Source organism: Balaenoptera borealis (assembly GCF_965194805.1).
Source record: "Balaenoptera borealis genome assembly, chromosome: 10".
Classification (NCBI taxonomy): domain Eukaryota; kingdom Metazoa; phylum Chordata; class Mammalia; order Artiodactyla; family Balaenopteridae; genus Balaenoptera; species Balaenoptera borealis.
Window position 1 is genome coordinate 68,885,348 of NC_138874.1, and position 27,163 is coordinate 68,912,510.

Below are 27,163 nucleotides of genomic sequence, written 5' to 3' on the forward strand. Positions count from 1 at the left end.
AAGAAATGGACAATTTCTTAGAAAAGCACAACCTTCCGAGACTGGACCAGGAAGAACTAGAAAATATAAACAGACCAATCACAAGCACTGATATTGAAACTGTGATTAAAAATCTTCCAACAAACAAAAGCCCAGGACCAGATGGCTTCACAGGCGAATTCTATCAAACATTTAGAGAACAGCTAACACCTATCCTTCTCAAACTCTTCCAAAATACAGCAGAGGGAGAAACACTCCCAAACTCATTCTACGAGGCCACCATCACCCTGATACCAAAACCAGACAAAGATGTCACAAACAAAGAAAGCTACAGGCCAGTATCACTGATGAACATAAATGCAAAAATCCTCAACAAAATACTAGCAAACAGAATCCAACAGCACATTAAAAGGATCATACACCATGATCAAGTGGGGTTTCTCCCAGGAATGCAAGGATTCTTCAATATATGCAAATCAATCAATGTGATAAACCACATTAATAAATTGAAGGATAAAAACCATATGATCATCTCAATAGATGCAGAAAAAGCTTTCAACAAAATTCAACACCACTTATGATAGAAAACCCTCCAGAAAGTAGGCATAGAGGGAACTTACCTCAACATAATAAAGGCCATACATGACACACCCTCAGCTAACATCGTTCTCAATGGTGAAAAGCTGAAAACATTTCCACTAAGATCAGGGACAAAACAAGGTTGCCCACTCTCTCCACTATTATTCAACATAGTTTTGGAAGTTTTAGCCACAGCAATCAGAGAAGAAGAAATAAAAGGAATCCAAATCAGAAAAGAAGAAGTGAAATTGCCACTGTTTGCAGATGACATGATAGTATACATAGAAAATCCTAAAGATGCCACCAGAAAACTACTAGAGCTAATCAATGAATTTGGTAAAGTAGCAGGATACAAAATTAATGCACAGAAATCTCTTGCATTCCTGTACACTAATGATGAAAAACCTGAAAGAGAAATTAAGGAAACACTCCCATTTACCATTGCAACAAAAAGAATAAAATACCTAGGAATAAACCTACCTAAGGAGACAAAAGACCTGTATGCAGAAAACTATAAGACACTGATGAAAGAAATTAAAGATGATACAAATAGATGGAGAGATATACCATGTTCTTGGATTGGAAGAATCAACATTGTGAAAATGTCTATACTACCCAAAGCAATCTACAGATTCAATGCAATCCCTATCAAACTACCACTGGCATTTTTCACAGAACTAGAACAAAAAATTTCACAATTTGTATGGAAACACAAAAGACCCCAAATAGCCAAAGCAATCTTGAGAAAGAAAAATGGAGCTGGAGGAATCAGGCTCCCTGACTTCAGACAGTACTACAAAGCTACAGTAATCAAGACAGTATGGGACTGGCACAAAAACAGAAACATAGATCAATGGAACAGGATAGAAAGCCCACAGATAAACCCACGCACATATGATCACCTTATCTTTGATAAAGGAGGCAAGAATATACAATGGAGAAAAGACAGCCTCTACAATAAGTGGTGCTGGGAAGACTGGACAGCTACATGTAAAAGAATGAAATTAGAACACTCCCTAACACCATACTCAAAATAAACTCAAAATGGATTAAAGACCTAAATGTAAGGCCAGACACTATAAAACTCTTAGAGGAAAACATAGGCAGAACACTCTATGACGTAAATCACAGCAAGATCCTTTTTGACCCACCTCCTAGAGAAAGGGAAATAAAAACAAAAATAAGTAAATTGGACCTAATGAAATTTAAAAGCTTTTGCATAGCAAAGGAAACCATAAACAAGATGAAAAGACAACCCTCAGAATGGGAGAAAATATTTGCAAACAAAGCAACTGACAAAGGATTAATCTCCAAAATAAACAAGCAGCTCATGCAGCTCAATATCAAAAAACAAACAAACAACCCAATCCAAAAATGGGCAGAAGACCTAAATAGATATTTCTCCAAAGAAGATATACAGATTGCCAACAAACACATGAAAGAATGCTCAACATCACCAATCATTAGAGAAATGCAAATCAAAACTACAATGAGGGGACTTCCCTGGTGGCGAAGTGGTTAAGAATCTGGCTGCCAATGCAGGGACACGAGTTCAAACCCTGGTCCAGGAAGATCCCACATGCCGTGGGGCAACTAAGCCCATGCACCACAACTACTGAGTCTGCGCTCTAGAGCCTGCAAGCCACAACTATTGAGCCCACGAGCCACAACTATTGAGCCCATGTGCCACAACTACTGAAGCCCATGCACATAGAGCCCATGCTCCTCAACAAGAGAAGCCACCACAAGGAGAAGCCCGTGCACCACAACAAAGAGTAGCCCCTGCTCACCACAACTATAGAAAGCCGGCATGCAGCAATGAAGACCCAACGCAGCCAAAAATAAATAAATAAATTTATAAAAAAAAACAAAAACAAAAACTACAATGAGGTATCACCTCACACCGGTCAGAATGGCCATCATCAAAAAGTCTACAAACAATGAATGCTGGAGAGGGTGTGGAGAAAAGGAAACCCTCCTGCACTGTTGGTGGGAATGTAAATTGATACAGCCACTATGGAGAACAGTATGGAGGTTCCTTAAAAAACTAAAAATAGAACTACCATACAACCCAGCAATCCCACTACTGGGCATATACCCTGAGAAAACCATAATTCAAAAGAGTCATGTACCACAATGTTCATTGCAGCACTATTTACAATAGCCAGGACATGGAAGCAGCCTAAGTGTCCATTGACAGATGAATGGATAAAGAAGATGTGGCACATATGTACAATGGAATATTACTCAGCCATAAAAAGAAACAAAATTGAGTTATTTGTAGTGAGGTGGATGGACCTAGAGTCTGTCATACAGAGTGAAGTAAGTCAGAAAGAGAAAAACAAATACCGTATGCTAACACATATATATGGAATCTAAAAAAAAAAAAAAAAAAGGTTCTGAAGAACGTAGGGGCAGGACAGGAATAAAGACGCAGACGTAGACAATGGACTTGAGGACACGGGGAGGGGGAAGGGGAAGCTGGGACAAAGTGAGAGAGTGGCATGGACATACATACACTACCAAATGTAAAATTGATAGTTAGTGGGAAGCAGCCACATAGCACAGGGAGATCAGCTCGGTGCTTTGTGACCACCTAGAGGGGTGGGATAGGGAGGGTGGGAGGGAGATACAAGAGGGAGGGGATATGGGGATATATGTATACATATAGCTAATTCACTTTGTTATACAGCAGAAACTAACACACCACTGTAAAGCAATTATACTCCAAAAAAGGTGTCAAAAGAAAAAAAAAAAACAAAGTTCAAGAAAGGAGGCATATGGCCCCTGTCACTCACAGACCTTCCTCCCAGAAAGCCCATCTGGAAATGGTAGACAGATCACAAAGTGGCCCCATCCACTTTGGCCCCATCCAAACTCATCATCCTTTACTGTTTCCACTCCCTTTGCAATGTAGCCTTGCAGTTCCCCCAAGAGGAATTTCCCCAGCGTCTCCTTCGCCTGGCCCTTAAATCCAGGCTCGTGGCTTGCTTTGGCCAAGAGATCATGGCAGAAGCCATGATGCACCAGGTCTGAACCTAGGCCTCAAGCAGCCCTGAGCACTTACATTTGCTCTCTTGAAACTCTGCTGGTGCCCAGTGAATAAGTGTGGGCTAGCAACTGGTGATGAGAGACCCAAGGCCTGGTCACCAGCCACCCCAACTCACAGCCAGCCCACCACCATCCTAACCGGCCAACCCCAGCTGAACGGCCAGTTGACCACAGATGAATGAGCAAGCCCAGACAAGATCAGTCATATCTGACCCAGGTCTGCTGACCAGAAGACTCATAAGTATGAGTATTATTGTCTCACGACACTGAGTTTGGGGATGGTTTGTGATGCTGCACCAGCTAGCTGATGCAGAGGCCTTCTATTCTCCAAGCCGACTGGCAGCTTGGACACAAAAGGCAGACGACCAAGGCCAAGTTCCTGATGGCACCAAGCAAGGGCCCCATTTGGTAGCATGCAGAGGATGGCACCAGATATGGGCTGCAAGGCACAGACAGCTTCTCTGAGATGAATCCTCGCCAGACGGGATCACCTCGCCTCAACTCTGCCTCTCTTTAACACCCCAGCCTTCCCGCGGCTTCCCGCAGTGCTGAGGAAATTCTGCTCCTTTCCCACTGGGCTCCCCACCCAGCCCTTCAATCAACAAAGGGCTGACTCACCACCTCAGGGGAAGCCTCCCCAAGCTGAACACCCTTAGGGATCCAGAAGCGGAAAGGGTAATTGAGTCGTTCCACTGCTGCAGGCTGTTTCCCTGTGTAAATGCCTATTTCCCATGCCTGCCGCCTCCCCAGCCCCAGGGGCTACCTGCTAATAAGCCACAGAGACCCCTGCAGGGAGGAACTGACACTCTGCTGGCTATTTAATGGTCCACAGAAGAAGAAAAGAACACCAGGTATCTCCAGGCCCATGCTTCAGGTTCAAGATCCCTCTCTTCAACCCCAGAAAGGAGCAGACAGGCCTCCCAGACAGCTGAGTGAGGCTTTCCTGAGCACCAGGAATGGTGTGGCAGATTCAAAATGCAACTTGAAATAGAAACAGCACTCAAACAGCAAACGAACTCCAGAAGGTCCAGCCACATTCAAGCATTTCCCTCGAGGAGGGCTTGGATGCTCCTTTGAAATTTAAAAACCAAACATTTCATTCTTTCAAAACAATCTCTTATTCAGGTGCCCCTGCTTGGCCTGAACCTTAAGAATGTGTTTACTCTGTGCCCACTGGGTAACTGAGCGTCCAGAGAATATCTGCCTGGAGCAGGAGTCAGGGCTCCTGGGAGTCAGCCTTGCATCCATCCCTTTGAAAACCATCATCCACAGGCTCCGAAAAGGCCATTAACAAAGATGAATATGTCCCAGTCCCAGCTCCTGGCCTCACATGCTCCTAGGTTCCACGGGGAGAGAGACAAACACGCTCACAGCACAGTGGGGGCTGGCTGTGGGCCCTGCGGTGAGGGTGGCCATGGAGGTATGCCCAGGGTGCTGCAGTGCCCTGCAAGCCCTCAATGGCTTTCCCAGGGTGTGTTGCAGCAAAAATAGAAATGAAGTTTTCCCTCTCCTGAGAACAAGGAGAATAAAGGGAACAGTGAACAGGCTAAAGAAGAAACATAACCTGGCCTGAAAGAGTTAATCACTCCTAGTTTTTTTTTTTTTTTTAACTGTTACTAATCTGTAACTAGATTTGTACTTCACAAAGCTAACCTATTACTCTTTAACACTATGTGAATTACATCCTGCACTACCTTGTAGCAAATCACCCCATGTAGCATTTGCATTTCAGAAAAAAAGGTCTCAGGCAGATAACCCAGAGACAAACGGACCCAATTACTGGGCTGCCTGATGCCAGCTGTGACTCTTTTGAAATAATGCAGGAAGACGAAGAATGCAAGACCTTCACTACTTTGATGCTTATCATATACCCTGCACTGTGAGCCCCACATATAAAATCTTCTCTGATTCCCGAAGGAGTAGGGGGGCCCAGTTCTTGAGGCGCTAGCCTGCTGTGTCTTCCCTTCTGCCTGGCAGAAAAATAAAGCCAGCTCTCTCTTCCTCCAAAATCTCTGTCTCCGTATTTCTGTTTGGCATCAGTGCACAGAGAAGCCGAGATTTCGGCAACAGGTGCACAGGGTTCAGAAGGATGAGAGGAGTGTGGGAACAGAGAAGGAAGGAGACAGTGACCTGGACACAGGCCCTGGGGGGACAGCTGTCTGTTCCCTTCCCCATCTCAGCCAGGCCCCGAATTCCGGCTGCCTTGAGCATCGCAGAGCTCCAAACCTGCCAGAACAAACTCTACCGAATATCTCTTCCTCCTGAGCTCATTTCTAAGAATTTCTAAAGGGAAAAAAAAGAATTTCTCAGACTCGTTGTACTTTTGCTAAACTACTAAGGCTTTAAGATCCGTAAACAGTAGGATATAATTAAATGCAAATGCGGGGCCACATTTAAAAATTAATCTTCTATAATTAATTAGCAATTTTAAACATTCTGATAAATGATACTTAAATGGCACAGAATTATCCTAGCTCTGAGTAATAAAGTCATCTGCTGAAGATTTACCATGGTGGAGTGAGAAATATTTGCATGTATCATGTGGGACAACAGAACATTGCAATCACTTAATTTACCTTTGCTATGAATGTATTTAAAAGCACAGTCTTTATATTCAAATTGTAGGAGCAAACTCACTCACTGCAGCAAACTCTGAGAAGCAACTGATTCGGAGCCAGGCATTAACCCTGGCTGTGCTTCTAGTAAAGATTAAATTGGCCTCCAGCCACACCCCTTGCCTGGGAAGCCAGTCCAGGTCCCTTCACATTCACCTACTCCTCCCAGCCTGGGTGAACGATGGCCCCCACTCCCAGAGCAATGGGGAGCTGTCCTACGAACAGGTTGCTCCCTTGTGGTTCTTTCTCTCATCCTTCTCGGTACAGAAAGAGGTCCCTGGTATCATTCTAACCGCAGAGGCAAAAGCCATCAGCTCCAACTGTCACTCGGTGCTGCTATTTCTTTCCCAACATTGCAATGCCTTCCCCAGACTGCTCTGCCATCAGCAGTGCCTTTCAGGGTGTGTGTGTGTGTGTGTGTGTGTGTGTGTGTGTGTGTGTGTGTGCACGCGTATGTGTGTGTATCAGTGCCTCTTGGGCTGTGCTAGTCTGAGGGTCTGCTTGTACCAGAGTATGTGGCTGGTTGGCGGTATCACTGTATCAGCCTGTATCCGTGTGTGCGTCCGTGTGTGGGGTGTGTGTGTGTCCAGTCTCCCACACCTGCCTGCACTGCTGCTTATTGCCAGCCCTCTCCCAACCCACTCACCTCCCTGCACACGGCTCTCCCCCTGTGGTACCACGTGTCACCCGCAGGAAGAGCTCACCCCATTCGCTGACCGAGGAACCAAGACCAGGCCAAAGGCAGGGTTCTGAAGCAAACTTAAGCCTTCCAAAGAGCAGAAGTTTTAAGACCCAAGCCCTTGCTGATGGGCTGGCCAAGGACCTGATGACCAACCAAAACAAGGCAACTGAGGAATATACAAGAAAACGTAGCTTTCTATTGGAAGTAAGAAATATAAAATATCCATTCATCATTCCCTCAACAGCCACTGCGGGCCAAGACTTGTGCTGCTCTTGGAAGATAAAGCAGTGGACACCACGCAGTCCCTGCCCTTGAGGGGGTCACATTCCCGCGGGAGGGACAGGCTGCACAGGGCTGGACGGCGCTCGGACTGCAGGGCGGGGGCAGGGCACGGTGTCTGCCTCACGAACTGTCAGCAAGCAGTGGCAATTCTTCTCCATAAATGCTTAAAATACCTTAATTTTTCTACTTTTTCCAGTAAAACAAAACAGACTGGGAGGGAGAGGAGAGAAAAATAAAGAGGATACAAAAGGGAAGAGGGAAGCCCAAGTACAGCTAGAGACAGAAGCACAGAAATAACGAATGAGAGCTGAAAGGACAAAGTCCTGGAGTCCCCCTTCCCCGCACACGCCCAGAGGAGGCTCTGGCGGATGAGAGCCCTGGGGCGCCCCCTCTCGGCCGCCACGGCCGAGTGCCCAGCAGGACCACGGCCACGGTGTAGCCACAATGTTCGACACCATGGCAGGTCCCCAGGAGAAGGCACCACCACTGTGTTCCCAGCCAGTACTTGATATGGTTCCCGGTCCATAGTAGGCACCCAATCTGTACTGGCTGCATGGATGACTGGGTGGGTGGATGGATGGATGGACTGAAGGACTGATGCATGAACACACGAATGGATGGATGGACAGACAGATGGACACACAGACACATGGACAGCTGATGAACGGATGGATAGACTCTCCTTCAGGAAGATGAGATGAAGCCCAGGGCCAAAATGGACTGTGGACTGGAGGGCTCCCCATGAAACCTGACCTGGAGAAGAAATAACAGAGAGACGTACACACCCCTCAACAGCTGTGGCTGTGGCTATGGAGGCCACTATAGACTATTAACCTCGAAGACCCTGAAAAGAACAAACCAAGAAAAAACCTGTGCCGAACTCTGGATTCCCCACCCCCGGAATAGGGAACCCCTTCCTGCTGCCATCCCAGCCTCAGCCCCACCACTCCCCACCCTGCACACCCACTGCAGCAACCTCACCACACACATCCCTGAAGATCCTAGGGCTCTCCAGACCCCTGTCTCCAGCCCCACCTTGACCATGAGGTTAATCAAAATTCATCCCTATAGACCCAGACCCAGTGTCACCTACTCCAGGGAGGATCCCTGACCCCTTGGCCACCCCCATCTCTCCCGGACCAGAGGACATGGCTCCATCCTCGGTGCCCTCACAGGACCTGGTCCACACCTCTGCTTTTATAGGTGAAGGGGTTTGTTTACACCTCTGTCTTCCCCACCAAGCTGGGAGCCCCAAGAGAGCGGAGACAGTAGCCTTAGTGCCCGGCACAGAACTTAGCACAGCACTCGGGCTCATTAAATGCTGGACAAATGAAAGAAGGAACTCCTGAACAGAGGGGAGGTGGCTCCAGCAGCCAGGAGCAAGACCCCTGGCCTTGGCCCCTCTCAGCAGCCGTCACCTTGATCACTTCAGGACTTCCACAGCCCTGGAGTGAGTGAGGAGAGGACAGTGACATTCCCACCTCCCCTGGCTGGTTTGGGCTGACGGGCTACATGAGTATAGCATCATAGATGGCTGTCACCATCCACTAAATCCCCACTTGGCAGACAATGGTCCAGAGAAGAACCAAGGCCCAGCTCAGGATAGGATGAGTCCAACTCAGTCCCAATTAGGGGTGATTGGAAGGTGCCACCTCCCCTCACTCCGAGAGTCCCAGTGTCGAGCCCATGCAAGGCTTCCCTCCATGGCCTGTGCCCTCACAGCCCCCCAAGGGCAGCACCCTGGGGGGCTCCAAGTCTGGAACCAGGAGACAGGAGTTCTGTCACCCCTGAGCCCAGTCTCCCCAAGGGGAGCCTTTTAAAGATAATGCATTGATGCAGTGATAATATTAACACTGTGATAAAAAAGATCTCAGAGGAGGCAATGTGGATTCAAGACTGAGTGATACAAGCTGAGAGGAGCTTGAGGCGGGGCCCATTATATGAGCCCACAGGGCCCCCCAAGCAGACCCCAGTGCCTCAGCCTGCGGCACACCCCTCTTCTCACCCACCATCTAGGCTAGACTCCCCAAGCCCACAACCCCTGGCAAGGGCAGCCCCTTGCAAAGTGGGATCACAGAGAGGCCAGAGGTGCATGGGCCCCCAGACCGAGCCCCCCACACAGCCCCAGTGACTGAGTGGACCTCCCAGCACAGCATATGAACAGCCTGGCAGGTCCCAGACAGCCATGTCCGTGTCATATAGAATTTGTCATTAACGACAGCGAAAGCACCGGCCTTCCCAACAGATTCACATGCAGCAAAATGTAAACGATTCAAGCAGAACTATCTTCCTCCCTCACTCCCATCAGCCAGGCTTTCTGAGTGGGGAAGTGGAGGAGGTACAGCTAGGAGGACCACATAACCCAGTCCTACTGGAACTTGTCCATACCAGGCCTGATCGGACACAATATCAACATGTCATCAATAGCGGCGCGCCTCTGAGGCCTTTCACTTCCCCGCAACAATGTTCTGTGTTTCATAAAATTCAGGACATGCCCTGGCAGTGGGTCACCCTTGTGAACCTCCTCTGTCCTTGTCACAACAAAGAAGAGGTTGGATTACTCTGCTCAGAAAGCCCAAGCAATGCCTGTGTGCAGTGCACAAAGGTTTTGTTCTGGGATTGGCATCTCCAAGTCTCTCCTGGAGGACCCGCTGGGCTAGCCAGCCATACAGGACACGTTCACCTCCAGAATCCAGGCTCCTTCCCCTACCACGCTTAACAGATGCAGTAAAATTCTTTGAGCATAAGCACCCTAAAAACCTTTGCCAGACACTGGACAGAGGCAACTGAATTATACCTTCCCCCATGAAACCAGCATGGCCCTGTTTTACCCAGTACAGTAACTCCTATGCTTGTCTTTTCCATACAGGCAGACCTCAGAGATATCGTCAGTTTGGTTCCAGACCACCGCAATAAAGCGAATAGTGCCGTAAAGCAAGTCACGTGAATTTTTTGGTTTCCCAGTACATATAAAAGTTATGTTTACACTATATTGTAGTCTATTAAGTGTGCAATAGCATTATGTCTAAAAAAACAAAGTACATATCCTAATTAAAAAATACTTTATTGCTAAAAAATACTAAGCATCATCTGACAACAGAGGGTTGCCACAAACCTTCAACTGGTGAAAGACACCATATCTGGGAAGCGTAATAAGGCTAGATGTGCCTGTAACATGGCACAGAGGGGCTCTGGAGTGGGTCATTCTGGACTTGAGTCCTGTTCAAACCCCAGGTGACTGCTTGCATGACCTTAAGCAAGGCATTTAACTTCTTCAGCTCCAGTTGCCTCATTTTCAAAGTGTTAGGATTAGAGAAGGCACACAGAGGGCTAGGCCCATGGCGGGCACCCAGGAAATGATGGTACCCTCCCTCCTCCTGATAGCAGGCACGTGGGACCAGAAACCAAGACTCCGAGCAGCCGGAGCTGGAAGCAATGAAGCCCAGGTGCTGTCCTCCCCTACAATCTCTGGCCACCCCTCCCAGGGGCTTGTCATTCTTGCCCGACATTAAGAGCAGCCACTCCAGGGGACTTCCCTGGCGGTCCAGTGGTTAAGACTCCGCGATTCCACTGCCAGGGGCCCGGGTTTGATCCCTGGTCGGGGAACTAAGAGGTTACACTGCGAGGTGCAGCCAAAAAAAAGAGCAGCCACTCCAGCAGCAACCCCAGCTCCGCAGCACCCAGCAAAGCAAAGGCTTTGCAAACACGGTCTGGGAGATCAAGAAGGCAACCGGCCAAAGCCAAGCCAAGTGTATCCAACACTGCAGGAATTTGCATAATTAACCACTTGGAAATAATACCTTTAGGCCAGTCTTGGTTATGTGTTAAATCCTTGCAGGGCCTAGAAACAGGGCAAGAGCTGAATTCATCTGGAAGGGAAATGATGAATGTGAACAGTGAACAAGCACAGATGCTTCTCGAGAAGCTATGTGTCCATCACCGCCTCCATCCCTACTTTCAGATGAAGACACTGAGGTTACAGAGGTGAGGCAAATGACCCAAGGTCACACACAGAGTAAGTGGGGGAGCTAGACTCGACCCCAAAGTTGCTTACATCCAAAACCAACGTTCAGCAGAGCAGTAGCCGGGAGGAAAGGAAGCAAGGAGAGGAGGCGAGGGATTGGCGAGGAGAGGGGAGGGGAGGAGCCCGGCGACACTTAGCAGACACCAGCCCCAGAGCAGACTCCACCAGCCTTTTAGCAAGGAGAAAAGCTTTCCTGGGAGCAGACACTGGCACGGACACTGCTGGGAACATTCTGAGAAAGCCTTGGACACATTAGTGCTGCTAATCCTAGCCTGCCCATTACTGGCCTGAATGACTTCATACAGAGAAATATGTTCTGGTGAAAATGCCGAGCATCGCCCGGACCTCACAGCCGGGCTGACCACCAGCGTGATCCGGGGCCTGATTAGCCCAGAACGGCAGGGCTGCTGGCCAACTGCACCAAATTAAGCGTTCCCAAATTTTAAGTTCTCCAGCAGTGGGCTTCGTGCTGGCTGCTGATGCATGAGGTAGCATTTCGAGTAATAATTAATTAGAGAAGAAAGCAGAATAAGCAAGCAGAGGACATCAAATGGAGTTAGTACAATTCTGCCTTTCACTTCATTTTACATTCAGTCAGAGAGGGCCAACAAAGTGCCCAGGGCTGGAAAGAGAACCGCCGGGAGCATTCAGCCACCCCCTGACTCCTTCCGTCCACCGCTGCTGCCAGGCACACCACACCCGCAGCCTGTCCCCCAAAACCTACCCAGGCCGGAGAGGGACCTGCCAACTCCAGGTTGTCACCTCTTTGCCATTAGACCACCAGGGCGCACCCATCATCAGCTCATATAGTACTTCTAGTTTTCTGTTCCCAAATTCATGGATTCTTTGTTAAACTGGTGGGTCTGACCCCTAATAAAGTTGTTTAGAAAAAAATCATTGATTATCCCAGGCACCAAAAAAATAAGCACGTACACCAAGTATCATTTGGTGACATGCAAACGACACCTGCTCCGGGTGTTAACACATCCCAAAGCAGAGCTGCCCACCTCTGCCGAGAGCTGGAAATTTACTTTATCCCTAGAGGCTTACACCTGTCAACCAAGAGAGGAAAATTAAAAGGAAAAAAACAACAACGGCCTAAATTTTGCTGCAAAATTCCCTGGCAGTGACTAATAACCAGGTTTCCCACTAGCCGCCCCCAGCCTCTCAGCATCTGGGCAGGCGTTGGGTCACCTGTCGGGGACCAGTCAGGAGTCAAGTTGTGCTGGGGTCTCCTCCTTCGTGGTATGTGCTGTGGGCCCAGCACCCAGGGATCCCCACGTCCGTTTCAGCCATGCCCGAGCAGACAGTGCCTGCAGCCCACCTGAGCCACCCCCAGGGAGCCCTGGGCAGCGCTCCTGGGCCCCAGGCCCCACCACCTACCTCGTTGATGAAGGAGTGTGCCCCCAGCGGGCTCAGCAGCAGGATGGCGCGGCGCAGTGTGTCCCGGTAGCGGTTCAGCTCCTCTGTCTTCATCGTGGTGAAGAGGCTGGTGAACACGTGGCTGACGTTCTTGTCCACCTTTTGTAAAGAGACATCAAGGCCCAGCCGCGAGGCCTGGTCCAGAAAGCTTTGCAGCCCACGGATATCTGAGCAGTGGAGAAGACGAGGGAGAGAGAAACATCTTTAAGCGGGAAGGGACCTTGGAGGGCGTCTAACTCCAATGCTACCCCCTCCCATATGGGCCTTGAGCAAGGATTCAAGTCCGCCTCCATGGTCCAATGAACAAAGGATGGAAGACATGTATTTAGTCCCAATGTCCCTCAGCAGCATCCGGCCCCTGGGTAAGTTTCTCCCACCACAGGAAGCACTTCCTGCCATCCAACAGGTCCTGTGGCCACAAGTGTCCTGCATGATAAGCTCCTTTTCTCTCCCTATTGCTTTCACCCAATGGGCGTGAAGGTTCTGGCAGTTCTGTCCTGGTTGCTACATGTGGTGGTGGTCCCTAACCCTGGACCCCTGTTCCCTCCACCTGGCTCTGCTCCCCAGGGCTATGACTCCTTGACCCTCAGTGGTGAGCTAAGGCCCCTGACTGCCCTGGTCAGAGCAGGCCCAGACTCAGTCCCTGCCCCAATCCTGTAACTGAACAGCTTGCACCCTCACAGCCTCCCTGAGGCTTGGGACTCTGTCTTGTTCCAGGGACTTGATTTTCCTGGATGAGCTCTCCTCCTCCACTCTCTTTCCAGCTGGGGTGATCTCACCCCAAGTCCAACGAGAACTCTGCATCCTGACTGGTTCAGGGGTGAGCAGGTGGTCCAGGATGGTCCTAGACTGAGCACCGTCCTGACACTTTGGTGGAGCACCCGGGAGAGAGGTCTGCTATTTCCCCTGTGATCAACCAAGGGATCAGGATACAAGCCCAGGGCAGGAGGGGAGCATGGAAAGCTGGAATAAATTACCAGGAAGCAGGAGCCCATAAGGAGCTTGGGGCCCAGCTACATCAAATATTAGTGCAAACCTACTCTTGTGATGGCCGGGGCTGCTGAATATTTTTTTTTAACTAGGGCCCAAATCTCTCAGCGGCAGCCCTGCATGAGCCATCTGGCTTCTCCTAAAGGAGATCTGCCCAAGAATGGAGCCAGCAAGCAGGTCCAAGAGTGGGGCACAGTCCCGATGATGTCATTTAAGCCTCTGGGTCCACCTATGAAGCCTGTTTCTCCTGGATCTTTCAGTTTCATGAGCCAAAGAATACCCTTTCCTGCCTAAGCCAGCTTGAGCTGGATTTCTGTCACTTGCAGCCCAGAGTCTCAATGCATAGGCCACTTTTTCAAGTCTGGGATGTTTCCTTCATCTGGTCCGTATCTGTGTTCCAGCTCCCAAAGGCAGGCCCCACACCTGAGCCACCCCCTCCAAAGGACACTGGGCCAGTCCACATCGCACTCGTAGTACTCCCTCAGTGTCTGGGATGTCCGTGGGCTGCCCGGGCATGCCCTGGCCCATCCAGTCACCCAAAATCAAATTCAAAGGATACAGTGTTAATTCAACCCAATTGTTTTTCCCAACCAGTTCCTCTTCCAAACTTTCACTTCATGCCCATTCCACAAATTTCATGAATTCTACACGTACCAGGCAGCATGCAAGCTGCTACAGTGGTTCCTTCACTGCCCATCTTGCTGGGAGGTTGGCTCACCAGTAAGTCTAGTCCCAGCTGGATACGACAAGAGCAGCCATGGAAAAGCAAGCACGGTGCCAGGGAGACCAGAGTACCATGGCAGTCATAACTGGGGTGCTGGGGGGAATGTGCACAGAGTCCCTCTGTTCCCACCATGGGGGGAAGCCCTGGAATAGGGTCTGAGTACCTGTTGTAGACTCAGACACTTAGAACTTAGTACAGTTCCTTAGTAGAGTTCCATCCACTTTGTGCCTCAGTGTTTTCATCTGTAAACTGGGGATGAAAGTTCCTGACTACCATTTTCATAGGACTGTGAGGAACCACAGTTCTTGAAGGTACCACCTGCTTGCATCTCAGGGGCCTGCACCTGGGAGGCACAGAGAGCCTACATCCTAATGGTCCATCCGAGGGCACAGCAGTGCCCAAATGAGGACCCCTGGGTCCCTTCCAGAGATCGCAAATGTGAGACTGATATTCAAGTCCATGTGTTCAAGTCCAGCCATGACCTCAGCCAGCTTGGTCTATCGGCAGCCTGGCCCCTGAAGCACAAACATGCACCCAGAGCTGCCTGCCTGACAAAGCACAGAGGTCTCAGCGTTGCTCTGCCCTCTGATCCAGACAGGAAAAGGTGCCAGGAAGCAGGATGGGCCCTCTGCACCAAGCCCCAGGGCTCCCCCAAAGGTGACCAATGGAAGACCACACAGTGCCTTACACCTGCCCTGGCACCAGGGGCTCCCAACACACAGGCCCCGGGTTGTCAACACCCCTTGGATCCCCAGAGAGGCCATGCAGTCCGCATCAGCCTGCTTGGGCCCCTAGAGATCTGTAGCCTTAAAGCCTCTTGAAAGAAAAATTTGAAGAGGTTCTTCAGAGCTTCTTCACCTATCAGAGGGAATGGCAGGCAAATGGGCAGAGATGGCTCAAGGAGCAGAAGTATAGCAGGGGAGGGGACCCCCAACTAGGAAAAGTCAGGGCTGGTGTCAACACTGGCCCCTCCCTCTCCTGACCACAGCATAACTCACGCCTGCCAAGGGCAAGCTTGAGAACATCTCAGCACCGAGCAGACACCCATATGCCTAAATCAGCAGTGCGCTCCTGTGCCGGGCATGCAACAGCTTGCACCCAAATGGCCCATGATGGTTTCCCCTCAATCTGGGCTGTCACTAGCCACCTGTAGCTATTCAAATTCAAACTTAATTTCATTAAAATTAAATAAAGTCACACGCTTAGTTCCTCAGTCACACAGCCACATTTTAAGTACTCAATGGTCGCATCTGGCTGGTGGCAACCATACTAAATAGCACAAATATAGATCATATATGATGGATCATCACAGAAAGTTCCAGTACAGGGTCTGCCTGAGAAACTGTCTTTTAACCTGTGCAGTGTAAATGATGGTCCCAAATATGGGAGATGAGCTGCATTCAGGCCTCCCTATTACCATGCCTCTTGCCCTGTCACTTTGAAGACCATCCCGGCTCCTACTCCAGGTTCAACCACATGACCTGCTTTGACTCATGAGACCATTGTGACTTGGTATAAGCCGAGATTTGAGTAAGTGTGCATTTCTGTTTCCACTCCTGGACCCTGCCACCACCGTGAGAACAGCCCTGGACTAGCCTCCAGAAGGATGCAGACACGTGGAGAAGAATCAGGCGGACCGGGCAGCCACCCCTGGCTACATGCCAGCTGAATTCAGATACACCAGTGAGCCCAGAGCAGAACTGCCTAGTTGATCGATAGACTCACACACACACACAAATGACTGTTGTTCTAAGCCACTAATTTTGGGGATGGTTTGTTTCTCAGCAATAACTAACTGATAAACCAAGTTCATCAGATGCATTATATCTAATATGCCTTAGGAAAAGTTCACTGAAAGAGCAAGGCCCGTATCTTAAAAAGTCACCCACATACACAGCTTCCCCACATGGGGCCGAGTGCGAGCCAGTCCTGGGGTGAGGACACTGGTAGCTTCTGCAGCGCTATCCCTTCGCCTGGACACCAATGTCCTCACTGCCCGTGGCCTTGGCTCTGACCCAGATCTGAGCACAGCCGATGGGACAGGGATAAAGGCAGCGCGCTCTGAGACCCACCATCTACCAGTTCCCACTCCACTTCTGGCGCCTTTCAAGGCCATTACAAGTATTTAAAGTGGCAGAGACTGGCACGTCTGCAGAGCCATGCTTTACGTGAGCACATGCGCAAAGAGAGCTCCAGGGTGGCTCTGTGTGTGTGCCCATGGGTCCACCAGTCTGGTAGGGGTCCAGGAACCTCACGCATCACACCAGCACAGCCGGTCCTCACAGGCTGGGGAAGAAGTCCCCTTCAGTCTCTTCCTTGAGGTCCCCCTACCTAAATCCATCTCAAGCCATAGGACTGTTTCACTTCCTCAGGGAATAGGAGGTGCCATGGGGGGTGGCAACTGTCTCGGGACCCACAGGGACGCACGAGGACATGCACACACAGGGAACACAAGCCCTCAGAGCTCCTGCGCACGCACAGCTGCTGCGTTTCTGCCTTCTGTTCGGGCAGCCCCTGATGGAACTGAGCCATCGGCGAGAGTTTAAGCTCCCTGCCAGTGGCTGGCTCCTCACACCTGGAACAAGTGACGCAGGCTGAAGGCAGTGCTCCTGAGGGACCATGGCCCCGGCTACAGCCGCCTGCTCCCACTTGGCTGAAAAGGTCAGCCCTCAGCCTCTGAAGGTCTTATTCAGTTGCCCTTGAGGAGAGCTGGGGGGGCAGAATAACAGTCAAGAGCACAAGCTAACTTTGCCGCCCTCCTGCCGTTCCCCAGGAATGGGGCCAAGGAAGTCCACTTCTCCAACGAAAATCCTTTCCTCCCTCAAGACTGAGACTGAGTGTGTAACACCACCCTACCGTCATCCCCCAAGAAAGCCAGCTGTCCACTGCTGCTCCCCAGAAAGGGAGAACTCTCCAAGAAGTTAGACTAAAGACAGAGATGGGGCTGCTCTCGGGGTAGCAGTGTGGGCATCCCAGGAGCCCTTTGGCCCCCTACAGAGTTCTGGACCTTGGCCCAGGCCCTTCCACTGGGAGCTCTCTGTGCAGACTGGCCGGCCCAGTCCACCTTTGCTGGTGCAGCTCCCCCCAAGCAGACCCACCTCCACTAGAGAGGGAGACGAGGGGGCCACAGTGGGCGTCACATCAGCCGCAGCCCAGAAAGGGCAGGAGAAGGCAAACGGCCCACAGCTCTCCAAGGTGGCAGCGGGGAGGGTGCGGGGGGCACGAACCATGAACAAGGGCATCGGCCACCCACAGGGATGACAGGGAGAGGCTCCCAGGAGAGACGCCCTGCTCCCCAGAGAAAGGAAGCAGTTCAGGGAACAGGGCAAGTGCATTCCTGCGAGGAATCTGATGTGACGACACCCCAGGATGGGCCTCAGCTGCCTTGGCCCACCCTCTGGGCTCTCAAAGGACCTGGTCATCAGAAGTCTTTGCAATACCAAAGTCGTCCTGTTGACATAGATAATTTCCAACGGTGGTGTGAGCGCTGAAGAAAGTAGAGACTGGGTTGCAGGAAACTGCAGAGGGTCAGGGTGGGAGAGGCCCCTGTGAAGAGCATCGGTGAAAAGGATCCAGCCCTGGAAACTGCCCGGGGAAGACCACTCCTGACCGAAGAAACAGCACGTGGAAAGTTCCAGAATGAGGCATCTGGGATACCAAATGAAGAAGGGCCTTGCTCACCTCACAACGGGGACCAGGAATAGGGAGGACCGGAACTGTGGGGCTGCCAGGGAAGGAAGCTGGGGCCCCACCACCAGCAGTGGAGGGGGTGAGCACATGCATCCCCAGTGCCCGAGCCCTGGGCCTCCTCTGCCCCATCCCTCCTCCCCTCCACAGACCAGCTTCCGAATGCTGGGCCCAGGCACCCTCTGGCACTTCCCAGCACTCACCTCTCTGCCCACTGCCACGTACACCACGCTGCTCTGAAGCTCTTGCCAAAGCCATCAACAAATGGAGACCCTCCTCTCTCTTCATTTTCCATGGGTTCTCCGGAGCACCCAGCCTGTGACCGCTCATCCTTGAAGTCCTTTCTCCCCTCCCCGGGCTTCCAGACACACACATGTGCCCCTTCTGCCCCTGCCTCTTTCCTGATCCCTCCCCTCATGCACTCCTGCTCACATCCCCACATTCCTGGGCTTCCCTCTGGCATCACCCATCAGCCAGGCTTGGAGAACATCAACACCAGACACCCCGGCTGGCCAAGGGCTCTCCACTTCTCCTAAACATCCCATCATGAGCCCATCTCCATGATCCCTTCCCAAGTTCAGGCACCATCATCTCCTCCTTGGGACTTCTGCCACAGTCTCCTACGAGGTCTCCCTGACCCCGGGGTCCTCCCAGCCAATGCCTTCCTCCACCAGGATGTTTTCAGAGTTTATATCTGCTCATGATATAGCCCTCCTCTAAAACCTTCCATGAATAACTCATTTCTTTTAAAGTTGCCAAGAAATTAATATTCGCAAAAGAATCCATCAATCACAAACAAACAATAAGCCTTCCAGAGATTTTATTATTGTATATAAATAAACTCCATGCATCTTAGTCTGATACATAAGAGACTCTCTGGTTTTAACAGCTTTTCTTATTTTTGCTTTTGTATCACCATCACCTTCTTCCACCACCACCACCAGAAACCATGCACCCAAACCCCAGTAAAAAAAGCTCTTTGCCTTTCCCTGGACACCCCCCTATATACACACCCCACACCCCACCACACCACACACACACACACACACACACACGCACTCATACTCTCAGCCTAGATGCTCCCAGTTTGAAATTTACGGAGCCCTACCTTTCCATCAGACTCAACTGAAATCATACCTCCCCCCAGGCCATCTCAGATCCTCAAGTCAGAATTCATGCCTCCCTGAAGTTTCATAGCTCAAGGACCTGAGAAGCAGAAACTAGGTCTTTCTCATTTCTTTGTCCAAGCCCAAGGCTCAGTGACTAGCACAGAGTCAAAGACAGCCAAAGTCAGCAGAATCAAACTGGATCAAAGCAAGAAGCAGCCTGAAGCCCAGGGTGATTTCAGCAACCACACAATTGCCCTGTATCTGATGGAGGCACAGCCCTACTAAGCAAGAAAGCTGTAACTATCCCACTACTCCTTCTGAAAAAAGAATCATATAGTCATGGGTGTTTAAAATACTTTCTAAAAAGTAACTGAAATGAAAGAACACATTTCAAATTGCTTCCCATACTATCTTCAATTTCCAAGAAATGTCCAAGCACTGAGAGTACTTGTAAAGAATATTTTACCATCTGTGATATATATGTATATGTATGAAGGCTGCCACCTCACACCCAGAAGTTCAAAGTTAGAAGTGTTTGGGGATTACTGGCAAATTTTCCAAAAGCTGAGACGCAACTTTCATTCTACTGACTTTTTTTTTTAAAACTCCTTTCTTATCTGGCCCCCAAATACATGGTTCGAATTTCTTCCCAGCTAGAGTTTACCCAAATTCGAGTTCACTTCCAAGACCTCTGCCCAGGGTCCTCTCCTCCTTAATTGCTCACTCCCCTCCACAGCACCAACTCAAAATGCCACCATGCTTGTCATTCATGGAACAGCTCCAGAACTGGGGTGTGACGGAGGCTGGGTCTGCAGGGGAGGAAGCAGCCACCATTTCCAAGAAAAGAGATCACAAAGACCTGCCTGCTGCCAATCAAAAGTGATACCCCTTCCCTCTGCTCAGAATCCATTTGGTGCCTCACCTCCTAGAACGCAGCTGCCCAGCTGTGCATTCCCTCCCTCCCTTCTCCCTCCCTCTTCCTCAAATATTTCCTGAGCACTGCTCTGGGAACAGCAGAATTTGAAAACTTCACAGCCCAGTCCTCAAGGAGCTCTCAGTCCTGCACGTCAGACTGAGCCCAGAGCAAAGAGTGGCTTCGCCCTGCCACTCACTGAGCACCTCCCATGTGCCAGCGTGGGTTCCATCTGCAGACTACATTTCTTGGATGCATTATCAATCCATGTTGGTGGGATAAAGGGCATCTCTATGGGAGCGAGGTGGTCACAAAGCAGGCCCATGGGAGTTCAGCAAAGAGAGGAGCAGAAATGCACAGATGCGACGCATCCAGCCGGCTCTCAGTAAAGCAGGATGCAGGCCTCTCCCTGTCATGAGATGACAAGGTCCCCCAGAGCAAATGCCCCCCCCAGGGCCCAGGCAGGGGCTGGCTTCAGGTGAGCAGGAAGACCCTCAGGGGCTGTCCCACCTTCTTTGGCGGCACAGTGCCACTGTTCTATGTTTCTTGGCAAGGTTCTCAGCCTCCCTTTCCTGGTCACAATCTCAGCTGCCCAGCTGGCCCTGGGAGTCCTCCAGAGTGACCTCCCATCCCAAACTCCACCCCCCACCCCCCCTGCCAAAACCCTGCTCTCTGTAGTAATCATGTCTTTTATCAATACTTTTGGTATTCTGAGGGCATCTGGAGCTCTGCTGACCCTGGAGGACTGTCCCTCAGAGGGATAATCAATTCCCAGAGATAGTAAACAACTCGCCCCAGAGCACCTCGTTCATATGCAAACCAACCAATCCAGGGCCTGCACCCTCAACCACCTCCTCTACGGGACTCGCACACGTTGAGCCACTATCCACCCGCTCCAATCACCCCAGGACCAGGTACCAGACAACTCGGGACACCCCTGTGCCCCACAGCCTGCCAAAATTATTCAAACCAGCCACTCCTAAGCCTGCTTACCCCACTTCACCCATTCTTTCCTGCAGAAATCACTTGAAGGGCTCTTGCCCATTGTTTCCCTTCGCCCTCTGCTTCCTGATCAACCCTGGTGCTTCTCCCAGTGGCCACCCAAGGCATGGTGTGCCCCCTCCACCTGGGAATTGTCACAAACTATTTTTTCAATGGAAGTTGTCTCCTGATCTACTGGCCTTGTCATACCTAAGTAACAATAGAACATCCTCTGCATGGTGACCTGGGATGCAGCTCAGGGAGGGGCACACAGAAGTAGCCCCATTGGCCACACTCCCTGCCCCCTCCCCCGGGTGTCACAGAATAAGCACAGGCATGGGTTCGAATCCCACCCTTCACTAGCCCAGTGACCTTGGGCAGCCATTTCTCTGAGCCCATTTCTTCTGCAAACAGAGCTAATTCCACCTTCCTCCTAGGAGCACTATGATCCTTCACTGAGTGGCATACATTACTGCCAGCACAGTGCAAAATAGATGTTCAGTGGCTGTCAGCTCCCTTCCAACCTTCTCACCAGCCCTGGAAACGCCCCCCAAAAGGTTCCCAAATGAACAAATCATCTCTCTTGTCCTAGAGGCTCATCAAGAAGGGAGGTGCCATCCTGATAATCGGATGACACAACAGAAGACTAAAAAGGTCGGCTCTCCCTTCTGTGATAATGGAAATTCCAAAGTTGTAAAGTGGCTGAGGGGAAGGTCTGTCATTGAAAACTCTCTGAGAAAGAGACCAAATTTCTGCCCATAATAGGGGCCAATAATATCCAGGAGCCTCTGTTCAAACAGGTCTCAGAACAAGCCACGAAACTATACATGAGCAGATTCTGTATAGGAGAAAGGGTCGCCTGGGTAATTCCTTGTGAGCACATTTACATGGTGTATGCACACACATGTGTCATTTCAGACACAGGAGTCCATGCGTGAGCCCTACTCACACCCACCGCCTGAAGCCCTGGCAAAGGAGGGCATAGCGTGATCATAACATGCTCACTTCTCCCCAGATTCTGTTCCTTTCCATTTAAAAAGCAAACCCAAGGGAAAAACATTTTAAATAATCAGGCTGGCAGATCAAGATTAAAAACAATTTAAAATAAACGTCTACCCTGGCACTTTGGAAAAAACATATCACGCTGCATTAAGTGCTTTGAATTAAGTAAATTGCACCAAGTAACTAATTTACATAATGATCAAAATTTGCATTTTACACATGTTATGATGAAAATAGGTTTATAAAAGAATTCTTCACCAACTTCTGTTCCGAGTTGGGTTCCAGTATTTAGATAAAATTCTGCAGTGCTGATCTGCTACTGTCTTTCATGTTTCAAATCTCTGGCTCCTTCAATATTTTTTTTTAATCTGGCAGGTCCCTTATTCCCACTGCAATAAATAGTCCCTTTGATTTGCAATTCCCTTCCATCAACTGAGAGAGCTCATATTTTTAAAGAATCCATAATACACTAATGATTCTTAGAATTTTCACAAATAAAGTTTGATGTTCCTGTCACCTTTCACTTACTAGGTATTTGGTATTGATTTTAGCAATTCTTCCTCCAAGATTTATAGGATTGGCTTAAGGTCCTGCAGTTTTGGTTGCCATCTTTTCAGGATGAGGCATCAGAATGGCATTTCTCAACAGGCTTGCACCAACAGGCCCCTCAGAAAAGAAGCAAGACCCCACTGGACATACTCGACATGCCCAGAGGAGGCTGAGCACGAGGTCCTTAAGGAGACTGACCACCGGCCCCATGAGGCCACCCCACGCCTTTTGGTCCTTGATGCCCAGCAAGCGGGCCCAGAGCCAGAACTCCCTCTCCTGGAGCTGCTGGATCCTTAGATGCTTCCTTTATTCTCTCCTTCTCCACAGCCTGTGAGGAAGGGACAACCTTCCCATTTCACAGATGAGAAAACTGAAGCCAGAGAAGTTGAGTCCCTCCATCAACACCACACAGCCAGCAAGAGGAACAACCCACAGTCATGCGTTGAGAAATTTCTGGATGTTTTTCTGGACTTCTTTCTAATTTAAGTAAGATCCTGAAGCAAATCTAGAAAAGTAATTTCCAAGTGTTTACCCAAAACAACCATGTTTGAATTTCCAAGGGGCCCCAGAGATGACGACTTTGCTTTTTGATAATGCCACAGACAAATGCCCTCCCTCCATGGCATGGCGGGAACGATGCCATGTGGTGAGGAAGATGGAATCATGCTCACTGCACTTGCTTATTAAGGCCTGGTGTGGTGCCAGCACCATGCTAAGCATTTTGCACATACTGTCTTATTTAGTCCCCATGACACCCTGATGTCTGGCCCAAAGTCATCCAGCCCTTTAGAGGCAGGACTAGGGTTCAAATCCAGAGCTCTGATGCCGGAGTCAGAGCTCTTTACCCACATTCGCCAATCAGCCAAAGGCACCTGGGAAGGGATGGGAAGGAGGCAGGTCAGAGCCCCCCACTGCGTGCACAGGCTGAGCCAGGGGCCTGTCACACACACTTCATCTGAGCCTCACACACCCCTAGGGAATGGCCAGATCACGCCTATTTCACAGATTAGCCCCCAGCTCAGAACAGAGCTGATTCAACCCCAGAGCCATATACTGTCAGAGGCTCTGGTCTGTGTCACATCAAGGCATGGGACTTGCTGATGGTGGCGAGGGTTTTCCCCAGACCCCTGCCCAGGCCTACAGAGTGGTCATCTCAAGCACACAGGGCTCCAGAGAGACCACGCAGCATGCTGGTCGAATGCTGGAGTCTAGCTTTTAGGAATGGCAAGAAGATGGAAATGTGACGCATGCTATTACCAGCTGTTAATTTGCAATCAGTTTTAATAACTGACATTACACAGTGAAATGCAGCATCTTCATTAATTCCATAAATTATCACTGTAGGGAAAAGCCCACGCTCCCAGAAACGGCAGCTCGACTGGGCTGACTTGGAAGCAACCCTGGGCCAGGTTCCACATCTTCAGACCTGCCCCGGGGGGAGCCCAGGGATGCCGCCTGCTGACCCCAATCCTTGCTGCCCCAGGACCGCAGCAGCCTCCCACCTCCCAGTGCCAAGGGTATGGGACTGGCCCCCGACTCAGGCTTTCTGCAAGCGTCTGGTGCCCACTGTGCCATAACCATTGTGGAGGCTTGAGAGACGGATCAGACAAGGAGCTCAATGGAAACAGACACGCAAGCAACGCTTGAAGATGTGCTAGGACCCATGAGAAGTACCTGGGAAGCAGTCTGTTTCCCCAGGCAGTGTCAAGCGAGGAAAGATCTCCGGGAAACCTTCAGAGAGCTCAGCCCAGGAGCTGGAGCCTGTGGGTCAAAGTGGCCTTTTCTAAGTAGACGAGAGAGGGAAGTGTACTCCAGACCAAGAGAACATCAGGATCAAGGGCCTCGTGGAACCCAGCAGCCCACCTGGGGGACTTGCTGATGGCTCTATTTGGTCATGAGGGACACAGGGCTTGATGTGCCCCTGAGGAGGATGGCCACAGTGGCATTCTTGGGACTGACCAGAAAGCAGGAGAAGGAAGAGCATCAGAGTGGTCTTTGGGTCAGCTGAGACCAGGGCTGTGGCCACAGCCCCACCAAGGGACCGAGGGGCAGCAAATTCAGTTGCTCTGGAGGCAGCCTGGAGCCCCAGTGTGCGCCTGAGTGTCCCCCATGGCCGGAGCCAGGAGGCCTGAGCAGCTGCTGCCCAACTCCTGGGGGGGTCCTTTCCAAAGCAGGGCTCTGGCTCCTGGGTAGGAGAGAGTCAAAGAGCCTCAGTTGCCACCTCTGTAAAATGGGCAGGGTGATGCCTCCTAGGCAGTAGGACCATTGTAGGGAGCAAGCGGGATGATGGATGCAAGCACCTGGGCCACAGTCCAAGTGTGGGGAGGGCTTGGAATGATGGGCCTGCCTCACCAGTGACACCGCCATCTCCATGCCACCTCCAGCGCCACCCCGCCCCTTCTGTTCCTCCGCAGCCCTGCCACAGGAAACCTCTGTCTTCACAGCTCTCTGATGACCTCATGACAAATGTTCTTCTACTTATGCATTTAATTTACATAATTACTCTCTGATATTTACTCAGATTTAATTTGTTTCCTCTGGAACTTGCCTTTGAAGAGGCAGTGCCAACCAGAGACAGGAATGAAGCGCAGCAAGGGGCTCACAGATGCCACCGCCCCTCTCGGGGGGCCTCCAAATGCCGCCTCTGCAGAAGGACCGGGCTCTGCCCGCACACAGGCACCATGCACGGAGCCTCACACCTCCCGGTGTCAGATGGGGGCCAGGCTGGGGAGGATCACTGCCCGCGAAGACCTCGCAATGGAGAGAGAGGTGCGTAAACACCAGTGCCAGGAACGACTCTCTACGCCAGCCCCAGAAGGAAGTGTGGGCAGTGCCAGGTGGAAGGACGGCAGGAGTCCTCTGCTCAGGAGTGGTGGGGAAGTGGTGGAGCTGGGCGTCAGACTGAGCTGGAGTCCGGAGGCAGTGGATGGACTGATGGCATTGCCAGGACCCTCTTTGGTGCAGCAGAGTGGGGGTCCCAGGGGCGTCGTGTAAATGAGGCTGGAGTCCAGGTCTGGGCAGACCACAGAGGGCAGCACGGACACACCGTGGGGTGGAAGAAAGGGTCTGATTTTGAAAAATCCGTTTGGCAGTTCTGTAAGTAGGGGCGTGACCTGGAGGGCAAAGGGCCATAGGCCATCAAAATCTCAGGGCCATGGCCCAAGCACAAACACGGGCAGGAGCACTGAGGTGGAGAGGAGGGCCTTCGGCTCAGAGAAAGAAGGTGAGGGAGGAATTAAACATGAGGGACGCCGGGTTATGCTTGCCAGGCTGGTGGATGGGGAACCAAGAAGAGAAATATAGGAGGGGGATGGGGGACGGGGGCTCAGTCCTGAGTGGCCTCAGCCACTCAGCCCCAGGCCTACGCTGGGAGCGCAGGAGCGCCTCTCCTCCTTCACCTCTGCTCCGGGATGCTGATGGGGATGGGTCCGCCCTGGCTCTGCTGTCCTGCGAGTCTCACTCACCCCCAGTTCTGCGCCTCTTTCCTCCTAGTTCCTGGGCTGCTGTTCCAGGCTGGAGCCTCCCCCAGATTTTGTCCTTTACAACTCATTGATTTTTGTGCACACACACCTACTCACTCGCATACACTTACATGTTCACACTCATACACTTACATGTTCACGCACACTTGTGCTCACACACTCACATCCATGCCCACATTCTCACACTCATACATTCGTACTCACACCTTCACACACACTCGCTCACACACACTCACCTGCACCCTCACCCTCACGTTCACCCACACACACACTCACTCACACAGCAGCGTGCTGGAACCAGCCTGTCCCATCTCACGAGAGGCTGTGGTTAAATTTTCAGGAATTTTGCAAGCCAGTTATCAAATACAGCCACTATAAATTAAATTATATAAACGTATAATTAAACAAATTACATTACAAACAAAATTGACAAATACACAAAGCTCATCACTTCCTAATTATTTTGCTACATTTTACTCTTATCTGTGTTCATGGAGCTGTTAATGTCTGTTGTATCTGAAATACCACTTAATGGTGCATCATCCCTTCCCAACTCCACATTCAGTGATATCATGACGCTCAAAATCAGTCACCATAGGAGTATTTACACCCCAGAAACCAGCAAAACTATAAAGCAGGGCTTTCTGTTTCCCTGGAGAGCCGGGTGTTGAACACTTACTAGCACACCAGGGCTTACAATGCTGTGCACATTCACACTCCCCCACTGTCACACACGCACACCTGCGCCCATGCTTAGCCGCTCACACGCACACTCACACCTGCACTAACACACTCACACAGCGCCACTCAAGTCACGTACACACTCACACTGACACACAATGCTCCCTCACTGTCTTACACACACACCAGCGTTTCATTTCCCTTAACATCACACAGACGCTCAGAAACCACAGCCACGCCCGGGAAGGAGACCAGAACCGTACTGTCTGCTCACCCTGGCCTCCCCCCACCCTCCCCCGGTCCTGGGAGCTGACTCCCCCAGAAGGCGTCTGTGCTACAGCCTCCCCACACTGCCTGGAGGGCACCTCACATTAGTAATAAAAGCAAGACGACGGCAGAGATCAGTCATAA

General features: G+C 50.7%; 1 protein-coding gene across 2 annotated transcripts in view; it reads right to left on the bottom strand.

The window, feature by feature from the left end:
• Positions 1-27,163, bottom strand: part of GRID1 (glutamate ionotropic receptor delta type subunit 1) — a 666,028-nt gene that overhangs the window by 459,056 nt on the left and 179,809 nt on the right. For both annotated transcript variants that reach the window (XM_082406733.1, XM_082406734.1), the window contains exon 4: positions 12,596-12,801. In XM_082406733.1, coding sequence (XP_082262859.1) covers positions 12,596-12,801 — 206 coding nt within the window. The remainder of the gene's footprint in view (positions 1-12,595; positions 12,802-27,163) is intronic.